The sequence below is a fragment of the Schistocerca serialis genome, chromosome 6 (assembly GCF_023864345.2).
Source record: "Schistocerca serialis cubense isolate TAMUIC-IGC-003099 chromosome 6, iqSchSeri2.2, whole genome shotgun sequence".
NCBI lineage: Eukaryota > Metazoa > Arthropoda > Insecta > Orthoptera > Acrididae > Schistocerca > Schistocerca serialis.
In genome coordinates this window covers 86,645,983-86,673,443 of record NC_064643.1, presented here as the reverse complement: position 1 = coordinate 86,673,443, position 27,461 = coordinate 86,645,983, and the positions used below count along the sequence as shown (strand labels likewise).

Genomic DNA, 27,461 nt, shown 5'->3' with positions numbered 1-27,461 from the left:
AATATCGTATTGCTGCTATCCCATTGCAATGCTCCTTTTGAGGTAACAAGCAGGATCCGACTCCTCCTGACCTTCGCTGTCTCCTCGTCGTACACAGCCCTACACGTACATGGAATAATCGGCCTTACAATTTCCTTTTCTTCTTCGATATCTCTGATTACTTGAAAAACTCTAACCTGCTACTGCTGCTTTATATCTCTTTGTCGTATCCCCGACATACTTTTCTTGACTCGGTAGTGCAGCTACCAAGTCGCTACAAGCTGAAACGATGCGCGATCGATAGTTCGCGCCACGTCTCCTGGAACACTGTCTTTTGCGTGAAGGGGGCGTGGCAGGTTTGCTGCGTATGCCGCTGAGGCTGCTTTCCTTGACAGACAGTCAGTGAAGCAGCGCAGACAGCGCAGGTCTGCGGGGCAACCGGCCGGCTGTTTGTTGTGCCGCACGTGTCAGTTCCAAGCTGGTCTGGCTGAGCATTTTCCGGACATGAGGGACGTGCACCGGAAACGAGAGTGGACACACTATTCCTTTGAACGACCACGTCTGGAGGCAAGAGGTCGGTCGCCGTCATCCCCACATCTCCTGGTAGCTCCAAGTTTTTCCACTGTTTTTCACCGCACAGCGGCTTTGTGTGATCGGTGATCTACTTTGGTTGCTTCGGTGCTGAGATCACGTCGCATTCATAGAGACTCATCTTGCCCCCTACTGTGAGCGTGATAATTTATGACTGGTTCACATGCTGCGCGTGTTTGTGCCCTGATGCTTCTACACTACCGGCCATTAAAATTGCTACACCAAGAAGAAATGCTGATAATAAAGTGGGTATTCATTGGACAAATATATTATACTAGAACTGACATGTGATTACATTTTCACGCAATTTGGGTGCATACATCCTGAGACATCAGTACCCAGAACAACTGCCACTTGATACGCCTGAGCATTGAGTCAAACAGAGCTTGGATGTCATGTACAGGTACAGCTCCTCATGCAGCTTCAACACGATACCACAGTTTATCAAGAGTAGTGACTGACGTATTGTGACGAGCCAATTGCTCGGCCACCGTTGACCAGAAGTTTTCAATTGGTGAGAGATCTGGAGAATGTGCTGGCCAGGGCAGCAGTCGAACATTTTCTGTATCCAGAAAAGCCCGTACAGAACCTGCAACATGCGGTCGTGCATTATCCTGCTGAAATGTAAGGTTTCGCAGGTATCGAATAAAGGGTAGAGCCACGGGTCGTAACACATCTGAAATGTAACGTCATCTGTTCAAATCGCTGTCAATGCGAACAAGAGGTGATCGAGATGTTTAACCAATGGCACCCCATACCATCACGCAGGGTGATACGCCAGTATGGCGATGACGAATACACGCTTCCATTGTGCGTTCACCGCCATGTCACCAAACACGGATGCGACCATCACGATGCTGTAAACAGAACCTGGATTCATCCGAAAAAATGACGTTTTGCCATTCGTGCACCCAGGTTCGTCGTTCAGTACACCATTGCAGGCGCTCCCCACTGTGATGCATCGTCAAGGGTAACCGCAGCCATGGTCTCCGTAGTCGAACTGTTCGTGCAGATGGTTGTCTTGCAAACGTCCCTATCTGTTGACTCAGGGACCGAGGTGTGGCTGTACGATCCATTACAGCCATGCGGATAAGATGGCTGTCATTTCGACTGCTAGTGATATGAGACCGTTGGGATCCAGCACGGCGTTCCGTATTACCCTCCTGAACCCACCGATTCCATATTCTGCTAACAGTCATTGGATCTCGACCAACGCGAGCAGCAATGTCGCGATACGATAAACCACAATCGCGATAGGCTACAATCCGACCTTTATCAAAGTCGGAAGCGTGATGGTACGCATTTCTCCTCCATACACGAGGCATCGCAACAACGTTTCACCAGGCAACGCCGGTCAACTGCTGTTTATGTATGAGAAATCGTTTGGAAATTTTCCTCATGTCAGCACGTTGTAGGTGTCGCCACCGGCGCCAACCTTGTGTGAATGCTCTGAATAGCTAATCATTAGCATAACACAGCATCTTCTTCCTATCGGTAAAATTACGCGTCTGTAGCACGTCATCTCCGTGGTGTAGCAATTTTAATGGCTAGTAGTCTCTATCAGTCTCGGTTCAGCTCCCTGTTGTTGTTATTGCTGTTCCCCATTACTATGTCTGACCAGGCGATTTGAGGATTATATTGCTCGTATCAAAACACCGTGGTAACTGCCATAGAGTTCTCATCCATTAAGTGTTTCAGATTACCTGGATTTTGTAAATTTCTTTTATGTTCAAAGTGTCATTATTCATGACATCCAAATTGTTCTTTTTTGCGTGGTACATTTGCATTAAATTGCCAAGTCTCTTTCTTTAGTTTTTTAGAGCCCCCAAGCTTACGTGCCTTACGGGGGAAAATACTGTTGCATGCATTTTGCCGGGTTATACTTCCATGCCAAACTTGTGTTTACGTAGGCCAGGTTCATTAGCCAACTGTTCCTTCCACCTACGTTTTCCGTCCCGCGCAACGCTTACGTACTTGCCGTTTCCGCCTCGGGTGGTGACTTGTAGCTGAATCTCGGCTGCTGTACATCTACTCTATATCTACATCCATACGCCGCAAGCCACCACCGGTCCCGGATTGTTCGTGGAAAGAAAGATTGTCGGTATTCCTCTGTGTGGGCTCTAATCTCTCTGATTTTATCCTCATGGTCCGTTTGCAAGATATACGTAGGAGAGAGCAATATACTACTTGACTCCTCGGTGAAGGTATGTTCTCGAAACTTCATCAAAAGCCCACACCGAGCTACTGAGCACCCCTCTTGCAGAGTCTTCCACTCTCCGTAACGCTTTCTGCGATTACTAAATGATCCTGTAACGAAGCGCGCTGCTCTCCGTTGTATCCTCTCTATCTCCTCCATCCACCCTATCTGGTACGGATCCCACACCGATGAGCAGCATTCAAGCAGTGGGTGAACAAGTGTACTGTAACCTACTTCCTTTGTTTTCGGACTTCATTTCCTTAGGGTTCTTCCAATGCATCTAAGTCTGGCATCTGCTTTACCGACGATTAATTTTATATGCTCATTCCATTTTAAATCACTCCTAATGCCTACTCCCTGATAATTTATGGAATTAACTGCTTCCAGTTGCTGACCTGCTACATTCTAGCTAAATGAGAAAGGATCTTTCTTTCTGTGTATTCTCAGCACATTACACTTGTCTACATTGAGTTTCAATTTCCATTCCTTGCACTATGAGTCAATTCATTGCAGATCCTCCTGCATTTCAGCACAATTTTGCATTGTTACGACCCCCTCTCGATATACTACAGCATCATCCGCAAAAAGCCTCAGTGAACTTCCGATGTTATCCATAGTGTCATCTATATATATTGTGAATAGCAACGGCCCCACGACATTCCCCTGCGGCACACCTGAAATCACTCTTACTTCGGAAGACTTCTCTCCATTGAGAATGACATGCTGCGTTCTGTTATCTAGGAACTCTTTAATCCAATCACACAATTGGTCTGATAGTCCATATGTTCTTACTTTGTTCATTAAACGACTCTGAGGAACTGTATCGAACGCCTTGCGGAAGTCAAGAAACACGGAATCTACCTGGGAACCCGTGTCTATGGCCCTCTGAGTCTCGTGGACAAATAGCGCGAGCTGGGTTTCACACTATCGTCTTTTTCGAAACCCATGCTGATTTCTGCAGAGTAGATTTCTAGTCTCCAGAAAATACATTATACTCGAACATAATACGTGTTCCAAAATTCTACAACTGATCTACGTTAGAGATATAGGTCTATAGTTCTACCCATCTGTTCGACGTTCCTTCTTGAAAACGGGGATGAGCTGTGCCCTTTTCCAATCTTTTGGAACGCTACGCTCTTCTAGACACCTACGGTACACCGCTGCAAGAAAGGGGGCAAGTTCCTTCGCTTACTCTGTGTAAAATCGAACTGGTATCCCTTCAGCTCCACCGGCTTTTCCTCTTCTGAGCTACTTTAAATGTTTTTCTATCCCTCTGGCATCTATTTCGATATCTACCATTTTGTCATCTGTGCGACAATCTAGAGAAGGAACTACAGTGCAGTCTTCCTCTGTGAAACAGCTTTGGAAAAAGACATTTTATATTTCGGATTTTAGTCTGCCATCCTCTGTTTCAGTACCATTTTGGTCACAGAGTGTCTGGACATTTTCTTTTGATCCACCTACCGCTTTGACATAAGACCAAAATTTCTTAGGATTTTCTGCCAAGTCAGTACATAGAACTTTACTTTCGAATTCATTGAACGCCTCTCGCGTAGCCCTCCTCACACCACATTTCCCTTCGCGCAATTTTTGTTTGTCTGCGAGGATTTGGCTATGTTTATGTTTGCTGTGAAGTTCCTTTTGTTTCCGCAGCAGTTTTCTAACTCGGTTGTTGTACCACGGTGGCTCCTTTCCATCTCCTACTATCTTGCTTGGCACATACGCATCTAACGCATATTGTACGATGGTTTTGAACTTTGTCCACCGATCCTCAGCACTATCTGTACTTGAGATAAGGCTTTTGTGTTGAGCCGTCAAGTACTCTGAAATCTGCTTTTTGTCACTTTTGCTTAACAGAAAAATCTTTCTACCTTTTTTAATATTTGTATTTACCGCTGAAATCACCGATGCTGTAACCGCTTTATGATTTCTGATTCCCTGTTCTGCGTTAACTGTTTCAAATAGTTCGGGTCTGTTTGTCCCCAGAAGGTCTAATATGTTATCGCCACGAGTCGGTTCTCTGTTTAACTGCTGAAGGTAGTTTTCAGATAATGCACTTAAAAAATTTCACTGGATTCTTGGTCCCTGCCACCCGTTATAAACGTTTGAGTCTCCCAGTCTGTATCTGGTAAATTAAAATCTCCACCCAAAACTATAACATGGTCGGGAAATCTACTCGAAATATTTTCCAAATTTTCCTTCAGGTGTTCTGCCACAACAGCTGCTGAGCCAGGGGGCCTATAGAGACATCCAATTACCTTGTTTGAGCCTGCTTTAACCGTGACCTTCACCCAAATTATTTCACATTTCGGATCTCCGTCAAATTCCTTCGATACTACTGCACTTTTTATAGCTATAATCACGCCTCCCCCTTTACTGTCTAGCCTGACTCTGCGGTATACATTGCAATCTGAGTTTAGAATTTCATTTCTGTTTACATCTGGTTTCAGCCAACTTTCCGTCCCTAGTACTATGTGTGCATTGTGACTGTTTATTAATGAGAACATTTCTGGGAGCTTTGTATAGACGCTCCTGCAGTTTACTATTAGCACATTAATATTGTCATTCCATGTTGCGTTTTGCCTACTACTACCTTGTCGCGTCTCAGGAGGCGTCTTGTCGTGCCTAGGGAGGGAATTCTCTAACCTAAAAGACCCACACGTGCACTGCACACGTACTCCGCTACCCTTGTAGCCGCTTCCTGCGCGTAGTGCACGCCTGACCTATTCAGGGGGACCCTACATTTCTCCACCCGAAAGCGGAGGTCGAGATATTTGCACCCCACATCTCCGCAGAATCGTATGAACCTCTGGTTTAAGCCTTCCACTCGGTTCCAAACCAGAGGACCGCGATCGGTTCTGGGAACGACACTACAAATAGTAAGCTCAGATTCCACCCCGCGAGCGAGGCTTTCCGCCTTCGCCAACTCCGCAAACAGCCTGTATGAACTGAGGATGACCTCTAAACCCAGACGGCAGAAGTCATTGGTGCCGACATGAGCAACAATTTGCAGTCAGGTGTACCCAGTGCTCCCTATCGCCGCCGGCAGGGCCTCCTCCACATCTCGGATTTTACTTAAAAATTACTTCTCTGTTCTTCAGGCTATCACTGTTTGTTTGTGTCCTGGGCTTGTTCTCAGTGGTTGCTTAGAAAGGAAGGAGTATATTGTGTGTAGCGTATCGGGCCGGATATAAGTAATTTTTGATCCATTCGACTGGACCACACTGCCCGACGCAAGGTGGTGTCATACCAAGCAGTTTTAATTGTTTTTGAATCCTTGTGACGAATTCCATTTAAGGTAAGCCTCAATTATTTGTTGTGTTTTACTCAAACACATTCTTTGATGTCTGTGGCCTGCCTCTTTTGAGGACTGTTTCCTTAGAACCTTTGAAGTGACAATTAGTGAAATATCTTGATTCTCTTATTGAAGTTTGCTGTAAACATTTCAGCAACAGAAAAAGTGGCATACTAAGCACTTATATTTTTGGAAAGAGAATAACATTTGTTGTAAATTTAAACATTCATGCTTTATGGTCCTATGAATCAATTTTGGAGAGTTGAGAGTAAGTATTTGAATTATAATACTATAATATTTTTGTTATTTGGTCTCACTTGAATATTTGATAACATTGTTGATCGATTGTCAATAATTGGTCCTCAATGATTCTATCTAACTGCGTAGTTTATCTTAATGTGTCAAGGTCCTGTAGACCAAAATTGGTAAAGTTGTTTTTCCTGAGGAGTTTTAATAAAGATCGTGATACAAATGATGTTCAGTCCTTATTTTTCCCAGCCATTACTAGACAACCTTACGCCAGTTATGCATGCCACAAGTAATATCTAATACATTCTTATTTTATACCTTAGACATACGTACACGGTGTAATGGGCACATATGCAGATATTTTTATATGTGGTACCTTAATACGTATACATGTTAGTGTGTTGAAAGTTTTTTCGCTGTATCAAGCTGTCTTCCCACAAATACAACACAAACTTTATGACGTGATATTTTCTGCACAGTCGTAAATGTACCACAAAGTGAAATACACCTGTCAGTATCGGTTAACCGTTTCACGTCTGTGCTTCCACACTTCAACACCTGACCTGCTACCCAGGGGAAAATAAACATTAATGGCTTGCTCTTGCCACGTACACTTGGAGGTACTAACCAACCTAAAAACATACTGCTCCTAACAGATATAATACTGATTTAATGTTGTTCAGTACACTGTCCCCAGTCACCAATAAAAACATCTGCATTTACACTGTTACACACTGTATAAACCATTTAAGCTACTCATACATAGAAATTTGGGAGTGGTAAGTGGTATTTCTATGCTGCTATTTCCAGCGTGAATTTTAACAAACCTTCAGAATCAGATAACACATCGTCACAGCCTGATTCACATATAAAATAAAGAAAAATATCGATCTGACGTGCCTCAGAGATAGAGGGAAGCAACTCATGTGTATTGATACTGGTTTTGATCATTTTCTGGTTAATTATGTCTCTCATTATAAGTAAGCTAGAGACAGATGTAAGGCGACTTGTTGGAAAGTAGCACGCGTAATTCTATAATACAGGAAAATGTCTCAGAATTTTATCAGTTTATGCAGTACTGTACCCTGTCGTAGGCGGTTGGAAAGGCCATGCTGGTAACGATGCCAACGAGAGGAGCTCGGAACTTGTGCGCGAACACGGCCATGCAGTCGACGTAGAAGATCTCAGCGATCACCAGGTCGTAGTGGTCTTGAGAGTGGACCAGCTTCTCCACCTCTGGGTGTTCGTAGACGGTGCGGCAAGCGTCCATACAGAAGTGCCAGTTGTACAGGAGCCCAAACGGGCTGGACACCATCTCCACAAGGTCCATAGTGATCTAAAACGACAAAAAAACATCGCTATAATATAATTATTTCTTTCAGAGTTACGAATAAATCCATTCGACGCGACGAACAAAAAACGCAGTCCGTGTTTCTCAAGTGAACATGAAAGTAGAGTGTTCCATACTGGAATCCAATATGCATGTGTCAGATATCTATCACTCGTTTGTTCTCCCCAAGTACCTACAGGACTCTCCCATGTGGGTAAGAAAATGAGATATGTGAGTAGCCACTACAGGAGTTCAACGAAAATGTAGGGGGTATGAATAACATTCGTAATCTGGTAGACTTGTGGTGTGTGTACTGTAAGACCTTCGGTACACACACCATCAGATTATTTGACTCGTCGCTCTAACGAAGTAGGCGAGTGTCAGCAATATGTCTCGTGGTCTTATCGTGGCGTGTTTATCTTCTGCCGTGAGGTCAGATGATAGAAATGCCACTTGCACGCTTAGAGTAGCAGATTGACAGTGACCAACTTTAAACAGAACTTGATTAATTTTCACACACATTTATTAAAATAATAACAAGCATGAAAATAACTTAACTTGGTTCTGGATGCTATTTACAATTGACAATCTGAAGTTCCTTTGGTCTTGGTACGTTAATCTTATTCTCCCATATCTCTGATACTTGACAAACTGTCTATACATTTCTCTTCATGGCTATGTACAGGAATATGATAATCTTATTAGGCGCAGACTGAAACTTGACTATAGACTAATGCAGACTGACTAATCAGAGGTCTGTACACTCGTTATAATACCTCGAGCGTTCAGGTATCACTGCGCGAGTGTGATCCGCGAGGAGAAAGGGTTCTACGTTAGCAGCAATCTCATTGGCTGCGTTACATATTAATACGCGGATCGCCGGAAGCAGAATTTGGTCCGTCTCTATGGCAGCACCATCTCGTAGTGCGGAGACGGACGAGCGCTGTGCCTGCGCTGTTGTGCTTAGCGGGGCGCGCTCTAGTGGGAAAGTTGTGTACGCGCTGACTACGCAGAACTATGTACACAACAAGGCCCCTCATGTAAAACGGCTGTAATTTAGTGAAAGTGAAACAGAAACATGCTATTCATACGGTAACTAGAAACTGATGCATTGAGTTGTAAGGATCACATAAAGGATCTCCAGAAAGGCATACAACATGAATGCTGCTATCACTCGATATCTACCTCGATTCTGAAGAGTCAGATGAGCCTGCTACATTACTAGCTTCGTTTAAGCGCCGTCCTCGCAGAGACGATGCGCTGCAGGACAGACTTTATTATTATTATTATCAGTCTTCTGATTGTTTTGATGTGACCCGCAATGAAATCCTCTCCTGTGCCAAATTTTTCAGCTCAGAGCACCACTTGCAAGCTACGTCCTCAATTATTCGCTGGGTGTATTCCAGTCTCTGCCTTCCTCTACCGTTTTTACCCTTTACATTTCCCATTAGTACCATGGTAGTTTCTCCCTGATGTCACAAATGTCTTATCATCCTGTCACCTCATCTTATCAGGGTTTTCCATGCATTGCATTCCTCGCAAACCTGCTGAGAACCACCTCATTCCTTACCTTATCAGTCACCCAAGTTTCGACTGTAACACCTCATCTCAAATGCTTAAATCCTCTTATATTCCGGTTTTCCCACAGTCCATGTTTCACTGCCATACTATGCTGTGATACAAACCCTCATTTTCAGAAATTTCCTCTTCAAATTAAAGCCTAGGTTTGATACTATTGTATTTCTCTTGACGAGGAATGTCCTTTTTGCCAGTACTAGACCGCTTTTTATGTCCTCATTGCACCGTCCAGCATGGGCTATTTTACTACTTAGGTAGGGGAATTAATTTAGTTAACTTCTTGATCCTCAGATTTGACGGTAAGTTTCTAGCTGTTCTCTTTTCTGCTACTTCTCATTGCTCTCGTCTTTCTTCGGTTTACTCAAAATCCATATCCTGTACTCATTAGACTGCTTATTTCTTAAAAAACACATCCTGTAATTGTTTTTCTCTTTCACTGAGGATAGCAATCTCATCGGCGAACCTTTTAATTCATGTCCTTTTGCCTTGAATTTTAATTTCGCTACTGAATCTTTCATTGACTTATGTCATTGTTCCTTTGATACATAGACTGAAAAGTAGGGGTAAGGGCTACATCACTGTGTTACACCCTTTTCAATCAGTGCACTGCGGTTTTTTTGATCTTCCAGTCTTACAAGGGGAAGGCCTCAGACACGGCCAACCGAATCGGCTTAGATTTGGTAGGCCGCTTGTGTACAACCTAAAACGAAGGAATCTAAGATATTTTGGATAGGAGGGTTAACAAGGTAAGTAAATCGACAAGGAATGATAATAAGGTAGGCAAATAAATTTCTCAAACCTCTTGTGATTATAAACAACTAAAATGTTACTCCACGTCACTTTACAATGGTTCTTACAGTCACTGTTACCAGTCCTCACTTTTCTTCGAACAACTAGATGGATGGTACTTGTCATATAAACATTCGAAACAAATATACTCACGGCACCAAGAGCATCTAATGAGTGCAATCTTTCGACCGCTACACTGTTCCTTCCCTATGATATGACGAAGAGGCAACCAGGACAATATAACTCTCCCCGCGTGCATTCTATCCCGTGCCTCGCTGTAAACAAGCATCGCACGGTTGGCTATCTGTGATCCCTCGTGAGGTAGTCGCAGCACTTTTACTAGGAGTGGTTTTCATGTGACAAGGCTTAAAAGTTTAATTACTAACTCACGGCGTTTGGGAAATTAGTTTGCCTACCTTATTACTATTGCCATTCCTTATTGATTTACTTACCTTGTTAACCTTCCTATCCCTATCAATTATATGGAAAAATACTAACGAAAAGAATAACATCCGCTAGGTTTCTTTTTTTTTTCTTTCTTTTTTTTCCGATTCCCAACCAGTTACCTTGGCCGTTGCGCTATCGGCACTGTGGGCGACAGGCGTTAACCATGTGGGTACAGACGCGGCAGTTGTAAAAGTTTCTTACCTCGATTTCTGGAAAAGTATGCGTTTTTGGACCCCATACCTCATGATGAAAAATGTTCTATTTACAATTATCTATCGATCCCGCCAATTTTGAGTCGATCGCTCGTCATAACCTTTAGGGGTGATTTTCTCAAAAACGTGGGGGTGTTGACCCAAAATGTCTTAGATACCTTCGTTTAAGGTTGTACACAAGCGACCTGCCAAATCTGAGTTGAATCGGTTGGCCGTCTCTGAGGCCTTCCCCTTGTTAGTGTTACTTCTCGGATCTTGTGTATATTCTTTGCTACCCGCCTTTCCCTACAGCTTACCACTAATTTCCTAAGAATTTCGAACCTCTCGTGGCTTTTGACATTGTCTATCGACTTTTGCAGGTCAGCAGATCCTGTGAGAGTATCATGATTGCTTTCACCATCAACCACGACGTCAGAACTTCGTCTCTCTTGCCTTTACCTTTCCTAAAGCCAAACTGATCGCCCTCTAACAGACCCTTAATTTTCTTTTCCATTCTTGTGTTTCTTGTCATTAACTTGCGCGCATGAGCTGTTAAGCTGATTGCATGATGGTTCTCGCGCTTGTCGGCTCTTGTTAACTTCGGAATAGTGTGGATAGTATTAATATGAAAGTTTGATGGTATATCACCAGCCCCATACATTCTAGAGACCAACGTAAATAGTCACTTTGTTGTCCCTTCCCCAGTGAATCTGGAAATGTCGCGTGCTTGTTATCCATCCCTTCTGCCTTCTTTGGTCTTACACCGTCCAAAGCTCATTTACTTTCTGTGTCTAATACTTGATCCTCTATCTCTTCCTTGTCGAATCGAGTATCTTCTTCCATCACGACACTACACAACTGCTCCCTCACAAAGAGGCCTTCAATGTACTCTTTCCCACCGTCCCCCTTCTCCTCCGCATTCAACAGCGGAATTCCCATTGCATTATTAAGAAGAGGTTACGAGGAATTAAGCTGAACAGGAAAATAATAAATGCACCATTCCAATTGTATAGCTGCACGTATTCAGCTCCCTTTCTTCTTTAATTTTCACAGACACGAAGCTACTTTGTTTCTCTCAATTAAATTTTACGGCTGAGAAGTAGATTATATTAAGCTTTATTTTCTCATAACAAAACAAAAGAAGACAAACTGAAATGAAAGAAGGCAGTTCTTAAAAGAACTAGCGACATTGCCAAACAAATGACGGCAGCAACATATTGTCTTGGAATGAACTAAATTATGCGGAAATGCGGAAATGTCTGTGAGAGGAACTGAATTTAACTATTTGGGAATGTTTTTGATGGGATATGAGAAGGTGCAGTGAAAATTTTATACGAGAAATAATTATGAAGAGTGAAAATATTGAAAAATTAAAATTTAAAATTAATAATGTTTTAATAGTTGCTGTTATTCATCCTCAGTTGGTACTTCAATTATGTTTGTCAAACAGATAGCACAAAACTATTCGGTTTATTTTTTTTATCTGAAAGTTTATTTTGCTTTTAGAAAATTTAGTTGCCTGTCCCATATTAAGCGCCGTTGGAGATCAATGGGTAACAGAAGAAATACTTCAGTTGATTGATGAAAGAAGGAAGTACAAACATGTTCCGGGAAAATCAGGAATACAGAAATACAAGTCGCTCAGGAATGAAATAAATAGGAAGTGCAGGGAAGCTAAGACGAAATGGCTGCAGGAAAAATCTGAAGACATCGAAAAAGAAATGATTGTCGGAAGGACAGACTCAGCATACAGGAAAGTCAAAACAACCTTTGGTGACATTAAAAGCAACGGTGGTAACATTAAGAGTGCAACGGGAATTCCACTGTTAAATGTAGAGGAGAGAGCGGATAGGTGGAAAGAATACATTGAAAGCCTCTATGAGGGTGAAGATTTGTCTGATGTGATAGAAGAAGAAACAGAAGTCGATTTAGAAGAGATGGGGGATCCAGTATTAGAATCGGAATTTAAAAAAGCTTTGGAGGACTTACGGTCAAATAAGGCAGAAGGGATAGATAACATTCCATCAGAATTTCTAAAATCATTGGGGGAAGTGGCAACAAAACGACTATTCACGTTTGTGTGTAAAATATATGAGTCTGTCGATATACCGTCTGACTTTCGGAAAAGCATCATCCACACAATTCCGAAGACGGCAAGAGCTGACAAGTGCGAGAATTATCGCACAATCAGCTTAACAGCTCATGCATCGAAGCTGCTTACAAGAATAATATACAGAAGAACGGAAAAGAAAATTGAGAATGCGCTAGGTGACGATCAGTTTGGCTTTAGGAAAAGTAAAGGGACGAGAGAGGCAATTCTGATGTTACGGCTAACAATGGAAGCACGGCTAAAGAAAAATCAAGACACTTTCATAGGATTTGTCGACCTGGAAAAAGCGTTCGACAATATAAAATGGTGCAAGCTGTTCGAGATTCTGAAAAAAGTAGGGGTAAGCTATAGGGAGAGACGGGTCATATACAATATGTACAACAACCAAGAGGAAGTAATAAGAGTGGACGATCAAGAACGAAGTGCTCGTATTAAGAAGGGTGTAAGACAAGGCTGTAGCCTTTCGCCCCTACTCTTCAATCTGTACATCGAGGAAGCAATGATGGAAATAAAAGAAATGTTCAGGAGTGGAATTAAAATACAAGGTGAAAGGATATCAATGATACGATTCGCTGATGACATTGCTATCCTGAGTGAAAGCGAAGAAGAATTAAATGATCTGCTGAACGGAATGAACAGTCTAATGAGTACACAGTATGGTTTGAGAGTAAATCGGAGAAAGACGAAGGTAATGAGAAGTAGTAGAAATGAGAAGAGCGATAAACTTAACATCAGGATTGATGGTCACGAAGTAAATGAAGTTAAGGAATTATGCTACCTAGGCAGTAAAATAACCAATGACGGACTGAGCAAGGAGGACATCAAAAGCAGACTCGCTATGGCAAAAAAGGCATTTCTGGCCAAGAGAAGTCTATTCATATCAAATACCGGCCTTAATTTGAGGAAGAAATTTCTGAGGATGTAAGTCTGGAGTACAGCATTGTATGGTAGTGAAACATGGACTGTGGGAAAACCGGAACAGAAGAGAATCGAAGCATTTTAGATGTGGTGCTATAGACGAATGTTGAAAATTAGGTGGACTGATAAGGTAAGGAATAAGGAGGTTCTACGCAGAATCGGAGAGGGAAGGAATATGTGGAAAACACTGATAAGGAGAAGGGACAGCATGATAGGACATCTGCTATGACATGAGGGAATGACTTCCATGGTACTAGAGGGAGCTGTAGAGGGCAAAAACTGTAGAGGAAGACAGAGATTGGAATACGCTAAGCAAATAATTGAGGACGTAGGTTGCAAGTGCTACTCTGAGATGAAGAGGTTAGCACAGGAAAGGAATTCGTGGCAGGCCGCATCAAACCAGTCAGTAGACTGATGACGAAAGAAAAAAAAAAAAAGGAGATCAATAAAGTAAAATATAATTATTTAACGACACATAAATTACTTTATTTTTATCGGAAAGGAACAATAGCAAAATGGTGATCATAGTGGTATGTTTATAGAGAGCTACAATAGAGATGTAGTATGGACTCGTGAGAAAATGAATATTTATGTACACGCTCATGTGCGAATCAAAACATTGCTGTAGTTAAGTCATTTCGCATACAATTCTTTGTAGGCCGTCAGCGTTTTGCGTGGTGTCCATTATAAACTCATGAGATATACATTATGTGATCAAAAGTATCCGGACAGCTCCAAAACATACTTTTTCCATATTAGGTGCACTGTGCTGCCACCTACTGCCAGGTACTCCATACGAGTATCAGCGACCTCAGTAGACATCGTGAGAGAGCAGATTGGGGCGCTCCGCGTAGCTCACGGACTTCGAACGTGGTCAGGTGATTGTGTATCAGTCATATCATACGTCTGTACGCGAGATTTCCACACTCCTAAACATCCATAGGTCCACTGTTTCCGATGTGATAGTGAAGTGGAAACGTGAAGGGACACGTACAGCACAAAAGCGTACAGGCCGACCTCGTCTGTTGACTGACAGAGACCGCCGACAGTTGAAGAATGTCTATCCAGACCATCACAACAGGAATTCCAAACCGCATAAGGATCCACTGCAAGTACTATGGCAGTTAGGCGGAAGGTGAGAAAACTTGGGTTTCATGGTGGAGCGGCTGCTCATACACTACATATCAAGCTGGTAAATGCCAAACGACGCCTCGCTTGGTGTAAGCAGCGTAAACATTAGACGATTGAACAGTGGAAAAGCATTGTGTGGAGTGACGAATCACTGTCCATAATATGGCGATCCGATGGTAGGGTGTGTGTATGGCGAATGCCCGGCGAACGTCATCTGCCAGCGTGTTTAGTATCAACGGTAAAATTGGGAGGCGGTGGTGTTATGGTGTGGTCGTCGAGGGGGCTTGTAGCACTTGTTGTTTTGCGTGGCACTATCACAGCATAGCTCTGCATTGATGTTTTAAGCACCTTATTGCTTCCCACTGTTGAAGAGCAATTCAGGGATGGCGACTGCATCTTTCAACACGGTCGAGCCACCTGTTCATAACGCACAGCCTGTGGCGAAGTGTTTACACGACAATAACATCCCTGTAATGGATTGGCCTGCACAGAGTCCTGACCTGAATCCTATAGAACACCTTTGCGATGTTTTACAACCCCGACTTCTTGCCAGGCATCATCGGCCGAAATCGATACCTCTCCTCAGTGCAGCACTACGTGAAGAATGCCCTGCCATTCCCCAAGAAACTTACCAGCACCTGATTGAACGTATGCCTGCAAGAGTGGAAGCTGCGATCAAGGCTAAGGGTAGACCAATACCATACTGAATTCTAGCATTACCGACGGAGGGCGCCACGAGCTTGTAAGTCATTTTCAGTCAGGTTTCCTAATACGTTTGATCACAAGTTGTATAATGCAGACTTACACAAAGTACATTTTATTGATGCCACTTATCGCCACGAACACTTTATTTTTAATAATGTTACCAAACAACACATCTCATTAACATTCTGAAATAATTTTTTACGTAAAACACGCGTATGTCACTATATGTATAGGCAATTCATCCTAAATAATGAATAGTGTGAGGTCGTCCACATTAATGCTAAAAGAAACCCGTTAAACTTCTGTTACACGATAAATCAGTCAAATCTAAAGGCCGTAAATTGAAATAAATACCTAGGGCTTACAGTTACGATCAACCTAAATTGAAAGGCACTCATACAAAATCTTGTGGGGCAGGCTAACCAAAGACTGCGTTTTGTGGGCAGGACACTTAGAAAATGTAACAGATCTACCAAAGAGACCGCATACACTACGCTTGTCCGTCCTGTTTTGGAGTACTGCTGCGCTGTCTGGGATACTTACCAGATTGGATCACCGGAGTGCATCGAAAAAGTACAAAGAGGATCAGCACGTTTTGTATTATCGAGAAATAGGGGAGAGAGTGTCACTGACATGATACGGGTTTTGGGGTGGACATAATTAAAGAAACGCGTTTTCCGTTGCGGCGGAATCTTCTCACGAAATTTCAAATAACAACTTTCTCCTTTAAATGCGGAAATAATTTGTTGACGCCGAGCTACATAGAGTGAAAGAATCATCATAATAAAATGAGGGAAATCAGGGCTCGCACGGAAAAATACGGGTGTTTGTTTTTACGCTCGCCCTTCCAGATTGAAATGATAGAGAATTATTATGCAGGTGGCTGGATGAACCCTTTGCCAGGCACTTAAGAGTGATGTGCAGAGTATCCTTGTAGATGCAAATGAGGTAGGAGTTCGGGAATGTCAACAGCTGAAGTGCTGTTTTTGCGGTCTTCAGTCCAGAGCCTGGTTTGATGCAGCTCTTCAAGCTACTCTATCCTGTGCAAGCTTCTTCATCTCCCAGTACATGCTCAACCTACATCCTTCTGAATCTGCTTAGTGTATTCATCTCTTGGCCTCTCTATACGATTTTTACCCTCCATGCCGCCCTCCAACAGTAAACTGGTGATCCCTTGATGCCTCAGAACATGTATTAGCAACCGATCCCATCTTTTAGTCAAGTTGTGCCACAAATTTCTCTTCTCCACAGTTCTATTCCATACCTCCTCATTACTTATGTGAGCTTTCTTCTGTAGCACAATATTTCGAAAGCTTCTATTTTTTTCTTGTCCAAACTATTTATCGTCCATGTTTAACTTCCGTACATGGCCACACGCCATACAAATACTTTCAGAAACGCCTTCCTGACACTTAAATCTCTACTCGATGTTAACAAATTTCTCTTCTTCAGGAACTCTTTCCTTGACATAACCAGTCTGCAACAAATACTTTCAGAAACGCCTTCCTGACACTTAAATCTCTACTCGATGTTAACAAATTTCTCTTCTTCAGGAACTCTTTCCTTGACATAACCAGTCTGCATTTTATATCCTCTCTACTTCGACCATCATTAGTTATTTCGCTCCCCAAATAGCAAAACTCCTTACTACTTTAAGTGTCTCATTTCCTAATATTATTCCCTCAGCATCACCGGACTTAATTCGACTACATTCCATTATCCTCGTTTTGCTTTTGTTGATGTTCATCTTATATCCTCCTTTCAAGACACTGTCCATTCCGTTCAACTGCTCCTCCAGATCCTTTGCTGTCTCTGATACAATTACAATGTCATCGGCGAACCTCAACGTTTTTATTTCTTCTCCGTGGATTTTAATTCCTACTCCAAATTTTTCTTTTGTTTCCTTTACTGCTTGCTCAATATACAGACTGAATAACATCGGGGATAAGCTACAACCCTGTCTCACTCCCTTCCCAACCACTACTCCCCTTTCATGCCCTGGACTCAGTGCTAGGGAGTGAAAAAGATACAATTTTTACGATTAGGTAATTCTTTCTGGGCCTTCAGCGATACAGAAGTATTCTGCAATCCGTACATCAAATTTAGGAAATACCAGTATGATTATCGTTATTACTGTTGGTTCCTTCCGAAGAAAAATTCTTCGCTGTAGCGATACAGATGTGTGTTCGGTGGGTCCAATTCGACATATCAAAATATGCCCTGAATTCTTTTTGTAGGGGAAGAATATACCGAAATAAAAACCCTGTCAAAATTTTAGCTGCTAAGACGCACTGCAAGTTTTTGAAAATAATGTTGAAAATTGCCAAATTTGTAGCTTGCCAGGCAGCTGGAGGAATGTACACCCCTCCTGGAGCTGTATAAAACTGCACATGGCAGGCGCATATCCTTGGTTGACACCGAACGGGTTAACAGCTAACTGGACGCGACTCGATAGTAATTTTCAAAGCGAATTTCAGTTTTTGTTCCTAATTTATCTGATGCAATTGTCGATAGTTAATGTTGATTCAAATTTGCAACACATTTAATGTCCAAAGTAATTAACACTTGTTTTTGTGATAGCATAAGCGTTGACAATTGAGGTAAAACTGAATTAACAGGTTGGTTGCATAAATTCGTAGCGTTTTTGTTTCGCATGTGGTATTCTGGTCGCGATGGGTTTATTTATCAAGTGTCATTTTTTAATTGTAGTTCACTGTTGCTGTTTGAGTTTACACATTGTCATTTTGTCATATGGAGATAATGAGTTGAGCTGAGGGCGCTAGAAAATGGAGTTCCCAGTGAGGAAATTGGGAAAATTTCCGACATTTTGCTCTGTTTGAGTTCAGTAGAAGGTTGACAGCAGAGGAGGCAAACATTTGCGCCGTACATGGGGATAATGCTACTGAACAGAGCACGGCAAGAAAATAGCTTTCTCGTTTTAAGGAAGCTCGTTTTGACATTAGTGACTCCCCACATTCAGAATAACCTTCGGGGTTTGGTGAAGATCGTTTAAACGCATTAATCCACAATCATCCACGTCTGCATACTCGAGGGTTGGCAGATGTATTAATTGTGGCCATTCCACCAATGTACGATGTTTTCCTGTAATGTGGAAAGTTCTAAAATCGGATGCATGGGTACGACATGCTCTAAGCCAAAATCACAAAAATCCGCAGGTGTGCATCTCCGCATTCCCGTCATCTGTTGGCTCATGAACGATAACGTCCACTCCTGTCCTGTACCGTTACTGATGACCAGGAATGGCGTCTTCATGCTAACGTAAGGAAAAGAGAGGAATGATTGAGGCCAAACAGAGCAGCAGCTCCCCCTACAAAGATAATGTTACGCATCTGGTGGAACAAAATGGCTCTGAGCAGTATGCGACTTAACTTCTGAAGTCATCAGTCGTCTAGAACTTAGAACTAATTAAACCTAACTAACCTAAGGACATCACACACATCCATGCCCGAGGCAGGATTCGAACCTGCGACCGTAGCGGTCACGCGGTTCCAGACTGAAGCGCCTTTAACCGCGCGGCCACACCGGCCGGCTCTGGTGGAACAGTGACGGGATATAACCACCACTGCTGACATGAGTTGTCAACGACTGAGACGTATTGCTGACGCAATTCAAGGACAACGAACAGGAAGACTGCGTGAAGTGGTGATGCTCCACCGTAGCTCCCGCCCGTATTCTGCTAGACTGACAAAAAACACAATACAGGAGTTGGGTTGGGAGGTCATTCCGCACACACTTTATTTACCTGATCATGCGCCCTCGGATTTTCACCTTTTCCACTCTCTGTCTGACAACCTTCTCATTCTGGAAACCTTCAAGAAAGTTACTTTCCGGAAGAAAATGTCCTCAAAAATGGCTGGACGGGTTCGCCGCCTCAAAACCACGTGATTTCTACAGTCGCGGGATCGGAAAGCCACCCCAGGGTTGGCAACCTGTTACAAATTGTGGTTTTCTTTTCCATTCCTCTATATGTTATTCTTGTAAGAAACTTGGATGCATGAGCTGCTAACCTGATTGTGCAATGTTTCTCGCACATTTCAGCTCTTGCCATCCTCGGAATTGTGTGGATGGTGTTTATCCGTACATCGCCAGACTGGTAAATTCTACACACCAACGTGAATAGCCGTTTTGTTCCCACCTTCCCAAAGGATTTTAAAAATTCTAATGAAATGTTATCTATGCTTCTGCCTTATTTGATTTTAAACCGACCAAAGCACTTTTGAATTCTCATTATAATACTTGTTCCACTACCTCTTCCATATCGACTGCTGTCTCTTCTTCTGCCATGTCATCAGACAAGTCTTACCCCTCATAGAGGCCTTCAGTACACTCTTTCCACCTATCTGGTCTGTTCTCACCATTTAACAGCGTAATTCCCATTGCACTCTTAGTATTATCACCCTTGCTTTTAAAATCACCGAAAGTGATTCTGACTTTTCTGTACGCTGACTCAGTCCTTCGAAAAGCTATTCCCATTGCACTCTTAATATTACTACTTTTGCATTTAAATTCACCGAAATTGATTTTGACTTTTCCATACGCTGACTCAGTCCTTCGAAAATAATTTATTTTTGGATTTTTTTACAGTTTTATGCAGCCGTTTCGCCTTAGCTTCCCAGTGCTTCTTATTTATTTCATTTCTACGTGACTTGTAGCGCTGTATTACTGAATTTCCCTGAACGTTTTTGTACTTTCTCATTTCATCAATCCACTGCAGTATCCCATCTCTTACCCACCATTACTTTGCAGTTACCTTCTTTGTATCTATGGTTTTCTTTCCAACTTCTGTATCTGCCGTCTTTAGAGACGTCAGTTTCTCTTCAACTCATCTGCCTACTGAGCTTTCGTTTATAGTAGTATCTATAGCCCTAGAGAACTTGAGTCGTATCCCTTCATTCCTTAGTACTTCTGTGTCCCACATCTTTGTACACTGATTCTTCCTGTCTAGTCTCTTAAACTGTAGCCTATTCTTCATCACTTCTAAATTGTGATCTGAGTCCATATCTGCTCTTGGGTGTGCCTCAAATCCAGTATCAGATTTCGGATCTCTGCCTATGATATAATCTAACTGAAATTTTCCCGTATCTCCCGGGAGGCCTTCTCCACGTATACCTCATCCTTTTCTGATTCTCGTACAGCGTTCGCCATTACAAACTGAAATCTTTTGTCAAACTCAATTAGTCTTTCTTCTCTCTCATTCGTAGTACCAAGCCCACACTCTCCTGTAAGCCTTTCTGCTATTCCGTTCCATACAAGAACATTCCATGCCCTATGACTGTTAAATTTTCATCTCCCTTCGCCTACTCAATTTCCCGCTCAGTATCCGCATATACTTTCTCTGCTTCTTCATCTTCAGCTTGCGGCGTTGTCATGTATCCTGAACTATCGTTGTTGATATTGGTTTGCTGCCGAATCATGAGAACAACCCTATTAGTGAACTGTTCACAGTAACACACTTTTTGCCATGCCTTCCTATTCATAACGAATCCTACTCCCTTATACAATTTTCTGCTGCTGCTGATATTACGCCATACTCATCTATATTACCCCATACTCATCTGACCAGAAATCCTTGTCTTCTCTAGATTTCACTTCACTTGCCCCCACTATATCTAGACTGACCAATAGCATTTCCCTTTTCAAATGTTCTAGCTCCCGCCACCATGTTCAAACATCTGAGATTCCACGCACCATTTCATAGAACGTCACCCTTTCGTTGGTTATTCAGTCTTTTTCTCATGGTCACCTCTAAAGTCATCCTTTCGTTGGAGGTAGAGTCTTTTTATGATCACTCATCACTTGGCAATCTCCTCTCGGATACTCGATTGGGGGACTAGCGGGCAACGCTTCGCCACTGGGTAGATTATCATGACACTTTTTTAAACTACAGGTCACATGTCCTCTGGATGCACATTATATGCCTCTAACACAGTGGTTTCCGTAGCCTTCTGCATCCTTATGTCGTTGCTCATTGCTGATTCTTTCGCCTTCGGGGCAGTTCCCCACCCGAAGGGCAAAAGAGTGAGCTAAACCTTTGTCTGCTCCTCCGCCCTCTTGGTCAAGGCTGTTGGATGAATGAGGATGTCTTCTTATGCCGAAAGTCTGATGATTTTTGTTCAAAATTTAAGCGGACGCGGGCTTCGATCCCGGGACCGAGGGCGTTTTGATTACTAATCGAAGACGCTACCACATTTTTACCATATTAAATTATGTTCTTTGTATTTACATGCAGGCAGAATACCAGTACCGACGAAAGCAAAAAGGAGACTCCTTTAATGCCAAATTGAAATCACAATACAGAAACAGAAAGAAATGGGGCAAGATTGACGGTGTAGACGTAAAGTCGAGCGTTCGTGTCCACTACATCCACAGTTATATACTTACGAATACTTTAAATTTAGAAGTACTTTATAATTCTTGTCGTTCTTCTAAACTAAGTTACCACGAATTAAAATTCATGAAAGGACAGCTTTCGAACCCTCTAAATCTACATCTACAACCATACTCCGCAAGCCATCTGACGGTGTGTCGCGGAGGGTACTTCTATTCCAGTCTCGTATTGTTCGTGGAAAGAAAGATTGCCGGTATGCCTGTGTGTGCGCTCTAATCTCTCTGATTTTATCCTCATGGTCCCTTCGCGAGATATACGTAGGAGGGAGCAATATACTGCTTGACTCCTCGGTCAAGGTATGTTCTCGAAACTTCAACAAAAGCCCGTACCGAGCTACTGAGCGTCTCTCTTGGAAAGTCTTCCACTGGAGTTTATCTTTCATCTCCGCAACGCTTTCGCGATTACTAAATGATCCTGTAACGAAGAGCGCTGCTCTCCGTTGGATCTTCTCTATCTCTTCTAGCAACCCTATATGGTACGGATCCCACACTGGTGAGCAGTATTCAAGCAGTGGGCCAACAAGTGTACTGTAACCTACTTCCTTTGTTTTCGGATTGCATTTCCTTAGGATTCTTCCAATGAGTCACAGTCTGGCATCTGCTTTACCGACGATTAATTTTATATGGTCATTCAATTTAAATCACTCCTAATGCCTACTTCCAGATAATTTATGGAATTAACATCTTCCAGTTGCTGACCTGCTATATTGTAGCTAAATGATAAGGGATCTTTCTTGCTACGTATTCGCAGCACATTACACTTGCCTACATTGAGATTCAATTTCCATTCCTTGCACTATGAGTCAATTCATTGCAGATCCTCCTGCATTTCAGTACAATTTTGCATTGTTACAACCCCCTCTCGATATACTACAGCATCATCCGCAAAAAGCCTCAGTGAACTTCCGATGTTATCAACAAGGTCATTTATATATATTGTGAATAGCAACGGTCCTACGACACTCCCCTGCGGCACACCTGAAATCACACTTGCTTCGGAAGACTTCTCTCCATTGAGAATGATATGCTGCGTTCTGTTATCTAGAAACTCTTCAATCCAATCACACAATTGGTCTGATAGTCAATATGCTCTTACTTTGTTCATTAAACGACTGTGGGGAACTACCTGCAGAGTCACTCTCTCTCTCTCTCTCTCTCTCTCTCTCTCTCTCTCTCTCTGTCTCTATATCTCTTCCGCTTCAGGTGTTGGCTCCTAACACCGATACTACCCCCAAAATCTATCTAACCTACAAATGCCACCGCCACTTTCAGCCTAAAAGCTAACTAGAACGGATTTTTGCCACCATTTCAGGTTCTGGTCGTGAACACAAACAAAATACGTCTCAGATTGTTGTGTTAAAAAATAAGGAGTGATCGTCGAGGCTTAAACCCCATATAACTACCGTTGATATCTCAAGTCCATACCCTGCTAGATCTTCAATCTCTTCTCACAGCCGGTAATGCTCTGAAGGCTGCATAAACAGTGATACCAAGTAATTTACAAGGAGCCAACTATACGACGTCTTGTGCCTTAAAAGCGTGTAGTTGCCCGTTAAGTCGTGCCAAAACTGTAACAGTTCTGCAACGCCCCCACTAGAAAGGTATGACAACGCCACACCTTTAACCCACACCTTGTCATTGTGTGGAATAGCAGGGAATTAAGCGACCTAAGGCTGAATCAGTTTGGTGGTCTCTACGGACTGCGTTGTCCCACGCGACGTGTGCTGCCAACTGTCGACAGCTGTATCACAAACGAAGTTGTGCATGTCGGAGCCGACAGAGGCGCACGTGGGGCAGAGAGCGTCCTTGGCAAGATTTACTGTATAGTGTACAAAAGTTGGTAGGTGGGGAATTTTTCAGTCGCTGTCACATACCACAACGCCCTCGTTGCAGTGGAATGAATGATTAGTGTGTGTTACTCCACACGCGCTTCCAATCAACCGCCGGACGTCGGCGTACAATCACATTAGCAGGCAATGTCTGTTGAAAGTAACGCTGGAAGTCCCCAGTTCTAGGCGCAAGTGTGATCGGTTTCACATTCAACATACAGCTCGACCAAATAAGTGCGAATGTGACATAGTGACAGTGCGATTGTCCACCAGGAACTGGTGGCCTGAGGGACTCAGGTGCCACCTCTACACTTAGTGTGCTGGTGAGGGGGCCCTTGTCCAAAACATGTAGATGATGCATCATCAGAAGAAAGAGAGCACGCACCCCTTTTTGCCCATATATCATACCAATGCCGCCCGCATGTGTGGGCAACGTCAGTGTGTCGCAATGGGTATTGAACACCCTACCATCGCCTAACAATGACCAAAGGTCGCCTGGTAGTTGGCAGCCACTGTTGCATCACTCCAAAACGTCTTATCATTGGTGCCTTATTGAGGGCACTGGCATGCTGATGATCAGTGCTCTGGCCATGTCCACGCAGTGCGACTACTGCAGGACGATATGGCTGCTCGCCACCTTGTCGAAGCTTCAAGCCACGCGATTGCCATACATGTGTCTCCTGCTTATCTTGTCAAGAAAACTATATTGTCAGTGTAGGCGCAATAAGTAAAACGCAAGTTGCGGAGGCAAATGCCCTCCAAACGCTGGCACAGACCATGAAGTGCAGGCTCAATAGCGACGGCGAATAGATAGGCTGACAATGGGCAGCCTTGTCTCACTCAGCACTCAATAGTAAGTGGAAACAAGTGGTGGCTATTGAACAGGACCGTCAAAGGGGTCCCACAGATGAGACAGAGAACTACACCAGCTGATACCTGGGACACACTCATCTTCTCTAACGCAGCCCGCCAGAAACAGTGCTCAACTTGGATGAGCGCGTGATCTAGGTCGGCCGCCACGAGGGTATCTTCCAAACGACATGCAGACATGAGCGCCACCACATCTCTACAACAACTAAACGTAGCTTGTATTTTACTGTCACTTCCCAGACATGTTTCATCAGCGTGAATACCATCCTTGACAGTAGTGAGGAGGTGAGCACGAAGAATGCATGCAAACTGCCTGTAATCCAAATTCATTTACGATAGTGGATGGCGGTCTTGCGGTCTGCTCCTTACTTTTGGTTTTGAACATGGATTACCGTGCCCTCCAAAAATTCGCATGGGAAGCGAATGTACAGATCAAGAAGTTCGCAGCACATCTGTCGCCAAACTTCCACTGGCAGGTCAGACAAGGTGCGGAAGACCATCAGTTCCAGAAGACTTGCTTCTCGCACCGTGTAACAGGGCGACACACAACGTATCCAGTGTGACGGCCTCCAAGCATGTATCGTCTTGTAGTGCCCTTCCCAAAGGCGAAAGGTCGGGAAGGACGACCTCAACGTCACTGACCCGCCAGATAGAGGGCGCAGTGATAGTATGCGACAAGGGAGATGGCGAGCTCTGTCTCTGCAAGTTGCCTGCCCATCTCAGTAACTCCTGTGATGAGTCACGTTTCACGATGTCTCCGTTCCTTGACGATGTGATACAGCCCGCTCGAACTTGCATTCCTTCGAATCTGGCTGCCGTGATATGCAGGAGCTGCGCCTGTGTCTGGTGGACGGCCGTTTGGCGCTCCAACAATACTGGTTGCGACACTAATTCCCTCCAGAACTCAGAGGTCGACCGTCGTCAAGGCTCTCTGTCACGCCCACATAGCATGAGCGTGTAACAAATAGGTGGTTCGGCACAATAAGTTCACCACCGTATCGCAGAGTCATAGGTATGACATCGTCCTTCACATTTGTGCCAGGTATTGGTGACGACTACCCGACAAGCCTCTTCCCGGAGAATGTTGGTGTTAAGAGTCCATGATCCTCTACTACAGCTTGTCCTTTGTCGAGGCAGGGCCATGGCGCAGATGGAGGTCTGATGGTCAGTGAATGCAGTGGACACTGACAGTCCCTGCCTGAAGACTTCGAGAAACGTAACTCTTGTCCAAACTGCTGGTTAAGTGCAAATATCCGCGTCATTCATCATGGATGAGGGTTCTTGTATGGTGCGAAGCGAGATTTCTGACCATCGCTTGAAGGACCGGACACGGGACATGGTGATGGAGCTCTTCCTCAGGGCATAACAAGCTGTTAAATTCCCCGCCCGCCACTGAATGTTCCGTGGAACCGTGAAAAAACAGAGCCACCTCGGTGAAAAGGCTGTTCACACTCTACGCACTGTCGTCGGTTGCGTTGTCGCGTCAGCACGAGGTATCTGGACGAGGCATCTCTGCAGGCATTCCAAGTGAACATGCCCCCCTGCCCGCAAGCCGAGCGAGTCCGCGATTGATCGTCATTAATAGCCATCGCTCGACAGCCATTACGGCGACCGCCATCCATGAGGGGATGTGTTCGCACTGTTCAATTCGCTCCTGACGCACTCTATTCAGAACAGGATACATCGCGAACGTGCGCCACTTGACTTAATATCTCCACATAAGGACCTAGTGCACAACAAGTGATGGTGAAACTTCAAACGGCAGCTAGAAGATTCGTATGCTCCGAACCTCGAGTCCTGTGTAATCGATAGTCACTACACCGAAATTGTCATCCGAGTGACAGAAATGATACTATCGAATAAGCCGTTCGCACACGGCTTCAGCGACGAATTTCAGGTAAACAGTGCTGCAGACTATGGAGATACGTATTCCGAGGGGTTCCTGTGGATCGACGTGCATTACTTCGCTCAGAAGTAGCTCTACTTCGTATGCCTTAGGTCGTGCGTACCGGACATGGAGCGTTACTTTTATCGTGGTCTTTCTGTGCGAAAGCGACATCGTCGGTCGAGGTGATCTATCGAAACTACCGTACCACTGTTCGCGCTAGCAAACAACGGCCTGCACAGAGCCCCGCACCCATCCGCTTCGGAACACGTCTGAGAACCGACTGTCCCCCAGACCACGGCTAGAGACTGCCTCTCATTCTAAACATCAGTGATACATCGCATTAGGTGTATAGTTTAAGTTCAGAGAATTGGCTTGTGTCAATTCGGATGTTAGCACTACACAGTGGTGCACTCTCTTGTCACGGGTGACAGAGCAATAGGCAGAAGGGCTTTAAAAAAACGCTGTAAAGAGCGGTTCTTTGTGCGACAAAAACCAGTAACTTCAACAATTTTTAAAAAATACTTGGAGTGGTACTTAGCATCTAAAACTTAGACAGTGGATTTATCTCGTTCTGTTCTCCCTTCACGAAAAATTTCAAGGTGGGTTTCGACATATAGACTTGAACCGTGTGAGACCTTAAGTTTTCCCGGAGAATCGAATGTTCAAATAACTTATGGGTTTGCTGCCGGTTGGCGTCGTCGAACACCGCGGTGTTCGACAACGTCACCCGGCAGCAAACCCGTAAGTTATTTGAACAGTAGATGTGAACCGTCCCCTTGTTAGTCTCCCATCTTAGCTAGTTCCTCTTGTCACCGTTGCTCAACGGAAGGTGCCTTCACACGGCATCCAATAGGGAGGTGAAAGTTTCAACCTCGATTTGTCCTAAACGCCGGAAAAGCACATCGTATTGAATTAGCATTTGGTACATCTAAGTTTGGGGTATAATCGTGTGAAAT

General features: G+C 43.7%; 1 protein-coding gene across 1 annotated transcript in view; it reads right to left on the bottom strand.

Moving 5' to 3' along the window:
- Nucleotides 1–27,461, bottom strand: part of LOC126484098 (UDP-glycosyltransferase UGT5-like) — a 118,612-nt gene that overhangs the window by 72,893 nt on the left and 18,258 nt on the right. The window contains exon 3 of the mRNA XM_050107474.1: nt 7,396–7,647. Coding sequence (XP_049963431.1) covers nt 7,396–7,647 — 252 coding nt within the window. The remainder of the gene's footprint in view (nt 1–7,395; nt 7,648–27,461) is intronic.